This window comes from Eptatretus burgeri, chromosome 13 (genome assembly GCF_056783735.1).
Source record: "Eptatretus burgeri isolate ZD-2024b chromosome 13, Ebu_testis_v1, whole genome shotgun sequence".
In the NCBI taxonomy this organism is placed as follows: domain Eukaryota; kingdom Metazoa; phylum Chordata; class Myxini; order Myxiniformes; family Myxinidae; genus Eptatretus; species Eptatretus burgeri.
In genome coordinates, this window is record NC_140973.1 from 73,947,042 (window position 1) to 73,961,102 (window position 14,061).

General features: G+C 44.6%; 1 protein-coding gene across 2 annotated transcripts in view; it reads right to left on the bottom strand.

Annotated features, from left to right (window-relative positions):
* GGH (gamma-glutamyl hydrolase) overlaps nt 1–12,107 on the bottom strand; it is a 32,395-nt gene extending 20,288 nt beyond the window's left edge. The window contains exons 1-4 of one of the 2 annotated variants that reach the window (XM_085853037.1): nt 11,844–12,107; nt 11,612–11,682; nt 10,044–10,155; nt 2,694–2,744 (exon numbers count right to left, since the gene is read on the bottom strand). In XM_085853037.1, coding sequence (XP_085709163.1) covers nt 2,694–2,744; nt 10,044–10,155; nt 11,612–11,660 — 212 coding nt within the window. In that variant the 5' untranslated portion in view covers nt 11,661–11,682; nt 11,844–12,107. Of the gene's footprint in view, nt 1–2,693; nt 2,745–10,043; nt 10,156–11,611 lie in introns of both variants that reach the window. The other variant, XM_085853036.1, reaches the window with a different exon arrangement.
* Nucleotides 12,108–14,061: the final 1,954 nt, after the last annotated feature.

The following is a 14,061-nucleotide window of genomic DNA, read 5'->3' on the forward strand; positions in this document are numbered from 1 at the left end:
TGTGAGATTTGTCAAGATTGAAAGGCATATTTCAAGTGTTTAACCAGATTGTGATATATTTTTAAAAGGTCTAAACAGATGGAAGAGGCTGTAGCCTGCCTGTCTGAAGGATGAGGGATGTCACAGCAGAGGTTGGAGTCATCAGCAAATATATAAAGAGGATTTGGCCAGAGAGTCAGAGAGATCATTGGTGAAGATCAGGAATAGGATTGAGCCCAGAACACTGCCTTGAGGCACTCCAGCCTTGACAGGGAGAGGAGATGAAACAATTCCGTTGAGAGCCACATGTTGGCTATGAGAGTAGAGGAAGTCAGTAAGCCATGTGTGAAGTTTGCCTTGGATGCCATATGCAGAGAGTTTGGAGAGTAAGGCGGGATACCAGACTGTATCAAAAGCACAAGATATGTCCAGAGAGACGGCCCTGATCTCATGTCTGACATTGAGGGCCTCCATCCATTGTTGGGTGAGTAGAAGCAACATGTCCAAGTTGGAGTGACCTGGTCTGAAACCAACTTGGTGATCCGAGATGAGGTTGTTGGAGAAACGGAAGGATTTCAAATCAACCACAATGATGGATTCCATGCCCTTGCTGATGAGTGGAAGTAAACGGATAGGTCTGTGGTTAAGTGGGTCTGTTTTTGCACCTTTCATGGAATGCAATGATGTTGGCGGATTTCCAAGCAGAGAGAAGGTGACCTGGTGTGAACAGAGTAGAGAGAGGATGTGCAAGAGCAGCAGGGCAGGGTGTTTTAAGACACGAGTTGATTCCGTCCACGGTCCAGTTGCATAGTCAGAGTCGAGGGTTGAAAGAACCTTCTCCACCTTCTCAGGTGCAAAAGACAGCGTCCAGGAGCAGTTGGGTACAACAGGGAAGGATGTGTGCCGAGAGTAAGGGGTTGCGGAGATAAGAGAAGACTTAAGAAAATGCCACCAGGTTTTAGAGGGAGACAAGTTTGAAAGTTCATTCTTGAGATTGGACAGATGTTTTCTGACTCTCCTGAGAGTGGACACACACTTGTTGCGAGCCTTGTGAAATGAACTGAGATTGCCTTCGGTCAGATTAGCCTTCCGGAATTCGTGCTTTCGGCATTCATGCATCATTTTCAAACAAGAAAGTTGAGTATTTGACAAATGGCTTGGTACATTTTCTTCCTCCACACACCTCTCACTCTGCCATACCTGCCATACCTCCACTCCCCTCCACGCTCCTGCTCGTTTCCCTCCCCTTCCTTTTGTCTCGTTCATCCCCATTCTCATCAACGCATTAAAGTGGTGCTTATTTACAGCTCACAAAAAAAGAAAGAGTAAACGTTTTTCCAAATTAACTCTTGCCACTCAGTTCGACCCTCAACATGCTACAGCTAGCAGAAATACGCTCCTCGATTCCCTCGTGCTCTTCCTCCATGCCCTGAGAATCTCTCTCCACGCTCCGCATGGCACTTTGGCAGCTCAATACAACTGCGATCTCAACCACTTACAAGCCAAATCAACTGGTGTATGATGTAAACAACACACCAATCACATACAGCCCTCAAAAGGCACAGCCTGGATTTTTAAAAAAACAAACAAAAAAAAACAGACGTTCAGGTTCCCAGTGTGCCAGAGGCTGAAAACAGCATGCTGCAATCGAGCAAGAATGATCACAAGCTATAAGAGCCTTGGGAAGTGAAAAAACGAGGCCACAATCTCGACAAGTAGGTCACAAGAAATGAACTGCACACAAGGCTGACCGACGAAGACAGCCCCGTGACAATCTTCACAAACTGCATGCAAGGCGGACTCATGCGATGTTAAACGAAAATTGTATACGCTTGGTCTTTGCTTTAAAATGAGCGCGGTTGATGTTTCACAGCTTCAGGATTGAATAATGACAGAAAACTGTGAAATCAAAATACAGTACGACGGAACTCGACCATTCGAGCTCGGAACGACGATTTATATCAATACCGCTTGCCAGTTATTATTGCCGAGTCTCTCTTCAGGCTCTCCTCGATTGCCATGAACACCCGGTATTTCATCGTCGATGCCCTCTCCACTTTCCATCTTGGGCTCATACATGTACCGCTTAATTGCCTGTACAGCACTGCAGCATAATCGTCACAAGATTGTACATCGGAAGAAACACTTCCTCAGATTCGCTTCCTGACGTCGAAGATTCCGAAACGAGTTGTGCTGCCATTTCAAAGCGCAGTTCACCGAAACGGTGCGTTGACAATGCACGGCAACACGTCTATCCATTGCAGGACTGAAACAAACATTCCCGCGGTGTCATCACACGGATTACACAACATCATTGACTCCCTGGCCAAATTCCAAAATTATTGCTCAAACCGACAAGGTGCACTGCATCAGCGGCACGGCCGTGCCCCAGAAAATTATATGACCCACAACCATGCGCCACGTGCGAAAGAAGAAGACCCATGAAACGTATCTGGTCTTTACAACTTCAACTTTGAAGCGTCGCCCTGATGCCTTCTGAGATATAACATTTCAAAAGAAGCAAATCAACAAAAAATAAAAATAGCAATAATTGTCGAAGCACCGGAGTCAAGAAACAAAACTTTCTCAGCAAAGTAAGAGACCGATCATACTCAGATCAGTAATACCTGATCGCTTATAGGTATAAACATGAATGCAGAGGAAGACAAAACGAGTCAAGGAGCAACATGGAACAGACGAGGTTTTGCACTCACCTGTTTATGGAGTAAAAGAGACGTTCATACTCTGCTTCAGAGCGATTCACCCTGAAACAAACAACCATTTGAGAAAAGCACACCCAAGGTGTGTTTATGCAACAACGCTGCCTTGGGGAAATGCTGCTGCCCGAACACGGGATGGCAATGCCGCCGCCACCGCCTGGCCGAGCAATGGCAACGCCCAAGCGATGGCAGAATGTGCTGTGCTTTGATTTGACAAGCACGTGAATTAATTAAACTAGAAATCAAAAAAAATGAGACTTTTCAGTAACAGAATCAGTATCACACATTGGAATAAACTCTCACCCACAGTTGTTGTTTGAAAAATGGCAGATAAGTCATTAAAAAAAAATTCCAATGGCAACCATTACCTTCACCAACTAGGTGTGCATGGGACAGGAGATAAAATAAACAAAGAGGTGAAAAAGTTACAAAAGAATGAGTTATAATACGATATGTGTATATATAATTTGGTTTGTGGATATGCTTGTATGTTGGTCTTTTATGCACTCCTAAACCACTGGACGGAACGAGTTGAAATTTGGTGGTTATACTTGGAGCGTGGCCGGGAAGGTTTGAAAGCAAATCAAAAAGATTATTATTTCTTCCGACGTATCACGGCAATAAGCCAAATTGCACATGGTTTACATATAATGAATATGCAGAGCATGAAATATACAAAAACCTGAAATGTGCCTACAAATAGGTGAGATTAGTAAAACATTGCTAAATTGCATCTTAGGCCTTAGTTATTTTATAACTTGGTTTACGGATCTGCCGACGGTATATTTGTCGAAATGAAATATAAAACACATTTTTAGCCTTTTATATTTATACATTTTCCGCCGAAGGTGCAAAAGTTTCAAAGCCCGAAATGTAAACGTCGGCATTTATTTTCAAAATATAATTTTGTGCGTGCGCGCCAAAATGCCGAGTCACCTTTAACCAGACTGCGCAGTCGTCTTTGGTCATGGCGTCTGAGCAGTGGCCAGCGTGGTTCAGATTGACTGTGGTTTCTGGGGTGAAAGTGATTGTAAAGAAGTATGTCAGCGATATAAATTCGAGTGACTGTATTGGTGATTTAATCACGCAACATCTTGACGACGAATATTCTGGCCGAACGATTGCATCAATTCAGTGCAGCAGCAGGGATGATTCGCAGGCTACTCTCGACCGTGCCGATTTTGTTTCCATCGAAAGTTGTACACCGCTGTTCGTATTGAAAGATTTCGGTGCCAAGTACGTCAAAGTTTCCCTGCGAGATGCTGATATTCAGCCTTCAACGGACCAGAAATCAGCCTTTGATGTGCTCATGGGGATGGGGAGACGGTACGATCAGATGCCCACTGAAAAGTAAGAGCTGGTTATGGCTCTGATTGACTGTTTTGAGCGTGTTGACTCCTTGTAGACACCTTTTTTTTAATCATATCCAGCACTGTGTACTGATGTGCACGCACACATATACGACTTGGACAGTAATTTTCTCAGCATCGTTTCCATTTGTTTGATGATCCAACAGGTTTCTATAAGAAAAACATGCCAGACTATATTGTAAAGACAAGTTTTAATCCTTCTTTATTGTTTTTCACGTCAGATGATACAGTGAACATGGGCATCCTGCATTTGAATGGTCTTCCATCTTCAATGTTTTCTTCGATCCTCCTGGTCTGGGATTTATATTTATTTCTCCCCACCCCCCCACCTACCCTTGTCTTTTCCATGGAACATCCAAAAAAAAATCATTAAAATATATAATTTCTAAAAATTGAAATTATATTTTTATTTATATTTCGACCTACTGTTTGGGTTAGCTACATTTTAGCTGAAGAACTGCGTAAACCAAGTTATAAAATAACTAAAACCTTATTATCAATATAAATAATCAAATTAAAATACAAGAAGAATCTATCATAATTCAACACACACACATTTTTTCTTTTTTACAAGATATGTCCATCAAACATTCATTTAACTGCACATTTACAACAAAAAACAAGTCGAACTAGAAGGGCACTCAGGAGAGCACATTCCTCTGCCACGTAATGCCTGATCCACGAGAACATATCAGGACCAATATATTTTTGAAATATCGTGCTATCCAGTACAACATCGTTTTTGGCCTGATCTCTCAATGGTGAAGAATCACTTTAAGTATTACATAATTCTCGTATCCAGATCCAGATCCGGATCTTCACCAAAATCCAATCAATTCGTCCTTGCCACACACTGAACCTGTCCATCAAGTTTCGTCTGAATCCACCCACAACTTTTTGAGATATCATGCTAGATATCATTTTTGGCCCTATCTCTCATTGGTGCACTCCCTACTACTAGATAGTAGTCTTGCTAGACATCTTGAGGGATGAGCGAGATTACGGCCAATAATAAACGACGGAATACTTCACAAGGAGCAGCACAAGATGGTGAACAAAGGAAGGCCGACGCTTGGTGATGCGCAAGATGAGTGATACGCATGTACGCATGGCTGTGACGTGCCTCGGTCACTCGAGGAATAGAGCACTGTTTAAAATTCCCTCCATAGCGCTCTGCTGTACCGCACAGTATTTAAATTTCGTTGTCGCGAAAAATGCGAATGCAAATCGAAAAGCGTGCTGTAAAAAAGTCAGTTTTGTTATCGTGAAAAAACGTAAACCGAGCATTCATAAATCGAGGGATAGCCGTACCAAGTTGGGATGGCCACCTCCGACTTAGATTTTTACTTCGATGTTAAATGGTGTTGGCTTAGCGGTTGGGGTGGTGGCTTGAAATCCTAGGGTCCTGAGTTCAAGTCCCATTTTCCACTGAATTAACACCAGGGGGTTGACTCAGCCTGTCATCCTTCTAAGGTCAGTGAAATGAGTACGAGTGTAGCAGCCAAAAGGGTGCACAAGAAGAGAATGGGTATTGACGGATTTATTCATTCTGGTATTGGTGTGGTGCAGGCATGATGAGCCGAATGGCCTCCTCCTGTGCAAAAATTTCCTCGTAAAAAAAAAAAAAAAATTGGCCAATCATCATCACGTCGGTGAATCAACATACCTGCTTACTTATTTCAACATACATGCACCCCTGGACAGAACAACTTGAAACTGGATATTATCCATAAGAAATAAATAAAACTCCCAGAAGTTGTACAAATCATTCTAAAATGCTTCAATTCTCCGTGTTATCGTGTAATGAAAACTATAGTGATCATAGATGTGGGAGAGGGGGAAATAAGTTGAAACATTTGTGTCTGTTTGCTCGTTTGTGGAAATAAATCAATTTCAACTTGGTGGTTGTACGCGGGGTGTGCACGGGAATTTTCTACTAAGTTGGGGTGAAATCCAAAAGTCCCGTAAAGCGAAGGGACGGAAAATGGTACAATAATCTTCGAGTCCAAAACTGATTGAGGGTATTAATTCCAGGAAAGAGTATAATTTGAAGCGATCAGTTGGGTTACATAAGGCCAAAAAAAAAAAAAAAAAAATGTTGCATTGGCGTAACCCGCCCGACCCTACGTTTTTTTTTTTGTTTTTTTTGCTATCGAAAAATTTTGCCGACCCTATTTTATTGATATTTTTGTTGTTTTGCTATCGTTTTCAAGTATCTTGTTGATTGCGATCGCAAAAACCCGGAAGTGTTTCGGACAGAACCCGCCGACAAAAAGGGTGGTACTCGAGCCGGGGGAGATTTTGGGAGGGATTTATTAGGAAAAAAAAAAAAAAAAAAAAAAAAAAAAGATCCCGACCGACCTACCCTATTTTTCAGTGACCCGTTACGCCAATGCAACATTTTTTTTTTTTGGCCGAAGTACACCAAATTTCAAATTAGTCACTTGATGCATAAAAAATATTCTGGAAAAAAATCATGGCGAAGGGATGGAATCGATAGAATTGAGAAATCTTAACTTTTATTTTCTTGCCGAGAGTGTATATACATTATATATATAAATTAAATGAAATATGTTTTACTGCATTTGTAATCATATGGGAGATGTCTGAATAGCATTTTTAGGTCATCTCTATCATCTCAGTAGAGATGACCTAATAATAAGTCTCGAAGTCTGTCCGTACGTACGTCCGTCCGTCCGTCCACAATCAAACCGAGTGGAGACAAATAACCAATAGTGGAATGGATAGAGGTCGATGAGACATAATATAATAATATGACCGTTTTTACAGCCATTTTTTCCCTGCTGTGCAGGGGTTGGGCTTTTTCTTGAGGCAATGTTTTATGGCCGGATGCCCTTCCTGACGCCAACCCTGGTCGCCTCTTACGACACACAGGGATATGGTACACCTATTCTTACCGGGGCATACACCGGGACCAGTACACTGGTACTCATTTTGCCGACCTCGGAAGGATGACAGGCTGAGTCAACCCCCTGGTGTTAATTCAACAGCCAACGGGGCTTGAACTCAGGACCCTGGGATCCCAAGCCACCACCCTAGCCACTAAGCCAACACCAGGCTTAGGTCGATGAGACATGCACAACGATATAACTTTCAAGGTCATCCAAGGTCGAGGTCAACGTCACGAGGCTGTCAAAGTTGCGAAAATCGTCGATTTCAAATCGTATCTCCTCCCTCATTTATCAAGAGAGATCAAATGTTATTAGTGATTCAGATACTATGGACTATTATCTAGAACAAGACGAGCCATTTTTTTGAAATTTGCTCTCGTTCCGATTTTATAGCCCTTCAAACTTCGCTCTGATTCCCCGTATGGGCTGTTTATAAAGTACGTACAAAAATAAAAGTATTAAATTAAGAACCAGAACTCTCCGAGACAAATATTACATTTGAAGCTTTTGTCAGATTTAACTAAGACAATGGAACACAAGTTTATACGCACACTTACTTTCATTTATGACATTAACATTGTCTTGAATGTCAATTTGTACTTTTATTTTCATAAATGACGTGCTGTGATATTAAAAGAAAAAGGTAAATTGCACCGCTAGGGACTGCATCGTCATGACTTACAAACATCGGTTCATAAGAAACTGCTGGCTTTGCAAGGGATTAGCGATGTATGAGGGGGGGGTGGTTTAAAGCCCACGTACGGGATGCATACAGGGGTGGGTGGGTGGTATGATGGCTGCGTACAGGGGTAGGTGGTTTAAAGCCCGCGTACGGGCTGTGTACAGGGGTGGGTGGGTGGTATGACGGCTGCGTACAGCGGTAGGTGGTTTAAAGCCCGCGTACGGGCTGCGTACAGGGGTGGGTGGGTGGTATGATTGCTGCGTACAGGGGTAGGTGGTTTAAAGCCCGTGTACGGGCTGCGTACAGGGGGGGGTGGGGGGTATGACGGCTGCGTACAGGGGTGGGTGGTGGTATGACGGCTGCGTACAGGGGTAGGTGGTGTAAAGCCCGCGTACGGGATGCGTACAGGGGTGGGTGGGTGGTACGACGGCTGCGTACAGGGGTAGGTGGTTTAAAGCCCGCGTACGGGCTGCGTACAGGGGTGGGTGGGTGGTATGATGGCTGCGTACAGGGGTAGGTGGTTTAAAGCCCGCGTACGGGCTGCGTACAGGGGTGGGTGGGTGGTACGACAGCTGCATACATACTTTATGAAAGTGGTGTCGGACTACATGAAAGCGTTTCAGAAGATGAAGGTGAGCCTGTTGTCATCGCGAGGGGGAAAAATATCCCCGTTCACAGGAACATTTTCGACGTGATGTTGAATCCGTGGACGTCAATAATTGTTCCATATTACTGTATTACAGTAGTTAATGATTACTGATGCATTTGAGATAAATTTACAGTTCGATGTAATCTTCAAGTATTGTGATGTGATATGAGACGCATATGGGGGTGGGTGGGTGGCTGGTCACTAGCCTGCATACAGAGGGGGGTGGGTGGGTGGTCACTAGCCTGCATACAGAGGGGGGTGGGTGGTTGGTCACTCGCCTGCATACAGAGGGGGGTGGTCACTAGCCTGCATACAGAGGGGGTGGGTGGGTGGTCACTCGCCTGCATACAGAGGGGGTGGTCACTAGCCTGCATACAGAGGGGGTGGTCACTAGCCTGCATACAGAGGGGGTGGGTGGGTGGTCACTAGCCTGCATACAGAGGGGGTGGGTGGGTGGTCACTAGCCTGCATACAGAGGGGGTGGGTGGGTGGTCACTTGCCTGCATACAGAGGGGGTGGTCACGAGCCTGCATACAGAGGGGGTGGTCACGAGCCTGCATACAGAGGGGGTGGGTGGGTGGTCACTTGCCTGCATACAGAGGGGGTGGGTGGGTGGTCACTAGCCTGCATACAGAGGGGGTGGGTGGGTGGTCACTAGCCTGCATACAGAGGGGTGGGAGGTTGGTCACTCGCCTGCATACACAGGGGGGCCGTCACTAGCCTGCATACAGAGGGGGGTGGTCACTAGCCTGCATACAGAGGGGGGTGGTCACTAGCCTGCATACAGAGGGGGGTGGTCACTAGCCTGCATACAGAGGGGGGTGGGTGGGTGGTCAATTGCCTGCATACAGAGGTGGGTGGGTGGTCACTAGCCTGCATACAGAGGGGGGTGGGTGGGTGGTCACTAGCCTGCATACAGAGGGGGGTGGGTGGTTTTGAAACCCGGAAGTAGAGCGTACGTACTTTATGAACTGCCCCTATTCCAGTCTGGCACAGAGTTACTTTCGACCTCTAGCAGAGATGACCGGCACTCCCGCTCGGGGGTATTTTTTTATATGTACTTTAAGTGAAAGTTCAGTCCCAACCAACTTCTCGGTATAGTACAATGTGAAGGGATGGAAAGCGAAGGGACGGAAAAAAAATGTTCATGTTGTTGATGTGACATGGTGAAAAATTATTTCGTTCCATATGGTCAAATTAATTCTGAACAGTTATTTCTGATATGATCTGTCATTACAAATCAAAAATTTACTGGAGGGATGCTTTCAAAAAAAACTTTGAGCTTTCTAAAAACAGGTTTTTTTGTGTCAAAAAGTCATTTTTTTAGAAAATCATCAAAAAATCTTTTTTTTTCAAAAAATATGTATGCAATCAATGATTTTGGTATTTAACAAGTTGACTCCCACCAAGATGAGAATGAAGACCAATTTTTACCCAAATTTGATGTCTATGGAATATTTCAGAGCCAATAATGCATTTTTTTTTAAAATGTTAATGACTTTTGGATTTCACCCGTTGGGATAACTACCTCCAACATGAAATTTCACCCCACCACCTTGCCCCTCACACAGGGAGTGGGTGCTTCTAGTAATGTTAATTGAGGTTTAAAGAAAGATTTTGTTTTTTCCCATGCATACGGAAATAGCTTGTGTTGGCCAAATACACTTTGTTGGGACAAAAGCATTTGGGGTAAGGACAACCATGTGGGTGGTGGAGGGGGAAAAAACTCACCTGATAGGTACAACACGAGCACCTGCAGACTCGAGGAACTTCACATACGAAGCAACTATATAGTTGGACCCGTGCTGAGTACGCGGTGGCCAGGATTCTTGGGCAAGGATACCTTCAAGCAGACCAAACACATAGACCTTTATCTTCAACCTTTGACGGTGATTCTTCCTCACATCATCGCTATGCAAAAGATTTTATACTCAACACACGTAACGTGCAAAGGCCACTTCCTGACCTTGTCAGTATTTTTGTTTCATCAAAATTGCCATCTTCTGTTTCCACAAGACACATGTGTTTGAACCCACAGTTTGTTCATCAGTTGGTGCCCTAATAGCTGTTCTTAAAATACATCTCCACCAAGAGAGGCTGCATTGTGGGTTATAGTAGTCTAGTGAGCCTTGGAACATGTGAAACACAGGCCAAACTAGAAGGGCACTCGGTGGAGCGCATCCCTCCGCCGTGCAATGCCTCATCCACGACAACATATCGGGCCCCAATAAATTTTTGAAATATCATGCTCCACATCGTTTTTTACCCCCGTCTCTCAATGGTGAAGAATTACTTAAAAAATTAAATAACTCATATCCAGATCCGGATTCGGATCTTCACCGAATTCGTATCAATTCGGACACGGTTGTAGCTGCTTAAAGATTTGATGATACCATGTATTGATATAGATGCCTGGTGTTGACTTAATGGTTCAGGTGGTGGGCGTGGGATCCTCCAAAGATGCCGAGTTCAAATCCCACTCGGCTGTTGAATTAATACCAGGTGGGGTTGACTCTGCCTGTCATCCTTCCGAGGTCGGCAAAACGAGTACCAGCTTGCTGGTATACTGTGTCGGAGTGGTGACCCGTCCAGGATTGTGCCCAATAGCGAAGGAGACTGCTTAAGCACCACCAACGCTCCACACAGAGTATGGTCCCCATGGATGGATGTATTTATATTGTTTTTTCTCCAGATTATACAAACAATACATTGAACCAATTTGACAGTACAAGTCCATTTGTAGTGGAAGCGAACCTGGTAGCGGTGGTGTGGCACCACGAGAGGAAGCAACACAAACAACGGTAGCTGATGATCAAATTTGTAGAAGCAGCTAAAACCGTGTCCTGGGACTTCTGACTCATCCTGTACCTCCGCCAGGTTGAACACCTTTACCTTTTGTATCACACCGACAGGCTGGATCTGGTTTGGACCTGAACTAAAATTTAAATCAGCTCGTTTTCATCACCTACCCAACTCGTCTACCAAGTTTTATCACAACTAGTCCGTAACTTTGTTATATCATGCTGCAGGTACACGGTAGACCGTTTTTTGCGGCGGTTCTCAAATGATGAAGAATCACTTTTTTAAAAAAATTAAATAATTCTTATATCCAGATCCGGATCCGGATCTTCACCAAAATCGAATCAATTCTTCCTCGTCGCACACCCAACGTGTCCAGCAAGTTTTGTCCGAATCCGTGCACAACTTTTTGAGATATTTTGTTCACAAACAGACAAGACGACGCGCACTGGGGGGGGGGGGGAGTGTGATAACAACGTCCGACACGTTGGGTGACGTACCCACGACCGGGCGGTCGTTCAATGCCGGGGGTCGCTCCGGGGACGCCATGCCGACCAGCGAGTCCTTGGGACTGCAGCGAGCGTGGGAAACCGACAGAGAAAATCCCAGGGAGAGCGTCAGGAAGATAAACAAGGACCAGGAACCGGCGAACAGAACGAGCAAGCGATGCCGAAAGATCCGGCTGAGGACGCCGTGTAACATTCCACGGCAATCACCTCAGCTTCATCTAACCTGAGGCGTTGACGAGAACGTGCGAATGGGAGGAAGTAATTAAATGTACATCAGAGGTGGAACATCAACAAGTTTTTCTTGAATGCATAACCATTCCTACTCATCGCCAACCGGTAGTACTGGTAGTACTACTACTACTACTACTACTATTACTACTACTATTACTACTACTACTACTACTACTACTACTACTACTACTACTACTACTACTACTACTACTACTTCTACTTCAACATCTTCTTCTTCTTCTTCTTCTTCTTCTTCTTCGTTAACGCAATATCATCTTCTCTTCTTCTTCTTTATCGCAATATCTTCTTCTTCTTTATCGGAATATCTTCCTCTTCTTCTTCTCTATCGCAATATCTTCCTCTTCTTCTTCTCTATCGCAATATCTTCCTCTTCTTCTTCTCTATCGCAATATCTTCCTCTTCTTCATCCTCTTTATCATAATACTGCCTCTTCTTCTTCTCTTCATTTTCGCAGTATTACCTCTATTTCTTCTTCTTCTTCATGTGTATATTTGCGTTGACAGAGCCGCGAGGCTCTATAAACGCCACCCAACGAAACTCATTTGCATACATCCAAATACAAGAAATGAAATAAAAAACATGCTCGGGACTTTATGCTGTTAGCCCCGTTTCCTTTATGTATTTTAAGACTGATTTGCGGAGTCGAGGGTGCTTCTGGCTCAATTGACAACAAAGTGCATCCGGTTCGCCGGATCAGGGGGACCGCAACTCTCGGACGCAGTGTAATACCGTAAAAGACGCGATCTGGGTTCAAAAATACCGAGGGCATTGAGTTCTCGCACTCTCATTCTTCTTCTTACTATTTTGGTAAAAATGGCGACTTCAAGACGCGAGGCTCTATATAGGCCACCTTAAAAAAAAAAAGTGATCAGAAGATACGGAGTCTCTGAAGCTTTACACTTTTTCTCCAGTTCCTTTAACGAATTTTAATCCCGTTTCACGAGGTTCAGCGAGCTTGTGTGAGATGTATAAGTAGTTTATGACAACACGTGCATACGTGGGTTCACTGTGGCGTCGTTAAGCAGAGTCACGTGACCCGCCCATGTTCCGATGCTGCGTTGTGCCCGTGTCCAAATTAACTGCTCCTCACTGAATCCGACCGCAATTTGTCTAAAATCATGGAAATAGCCACTGCGTGTAATCTCTAACAAGTCAAAAGTTATCCAGCAGGACCCATCGGTTAACAAGATAACCTTTGGCAACAAGCAAAAGTGTTTCAGCAAGCCACCAAATTCACCTCCACCTCCTGACATTTCTGAATCTACCCGGAAGGTTGGGGTAACTTGTTGATGTTGTGGAGGTTATCATCAAGCTTTCCAACGTAGGTACAGGAATGATACCCGTGGTAACTGTGGTAAGCGAGGACACTTGAAGTGTCGTTGTTCTGGATCCAAGTCGAAGAACTCGTCTCCTGCTTATCCCATTGGGGTGAACCCTGATGCAGCGGACGATAGGTCACAGAGCACAGCCTGCAGCCGAGAGTCAAGTGAGGAACTTATGAGGTTTTCTCTGTTGGAACAAAGAGCTCCGATGCTCCAATTATAGTTGATGTAACAATCGATAAGATCCCGGTGAGGATGGAAGTTGATACCGGTGCTTCCAGATCAATGATGAGCGAGAGCAAGTTCACCTCCATCTACCCTCCGAGAAAGGCTCCTGCACTCCGGCTCGTATCTACTGACTTGAGAACATACACCAAGGAGGTGGTTCCTGTAGTTGGCTCAGCTAACGTGACTGTAGGATATGGAAACCGCACTCATGTCTGACCACGACTGATAGTGCGTGGAGAAGGACCAACCCTCTTCGGCCGAGATTGGTTACAAATAATCAGATTTAATTGGGATGACGTTGACAGAGTCTCCAACTCTGATGCTGGGTACGATACCGTGCTCAACAAGTACCCTGGCCTGTTCAGCGATGGTGTTGGCTCATTTGTAGGGCCCAAAGTCAGGATTCATGTTTCTGCAGATACTCAGCCATTGTTCCATAAGGCTCGACCTGTGCCCTACATGATGCGATCGATGATCGAATGTGAGCTTGACCTCCTGCAGAGTGAGGGCATCATCTCACCAGTCGAGTACTCCAACTGGGTAGCACCTATCATTCCAATACTCAAAGCAGATGGAACAGTGTGCATTTGTGAGGATCACAAAACAACGATCAACCGCTATTCAAATCTGGATGGCTCC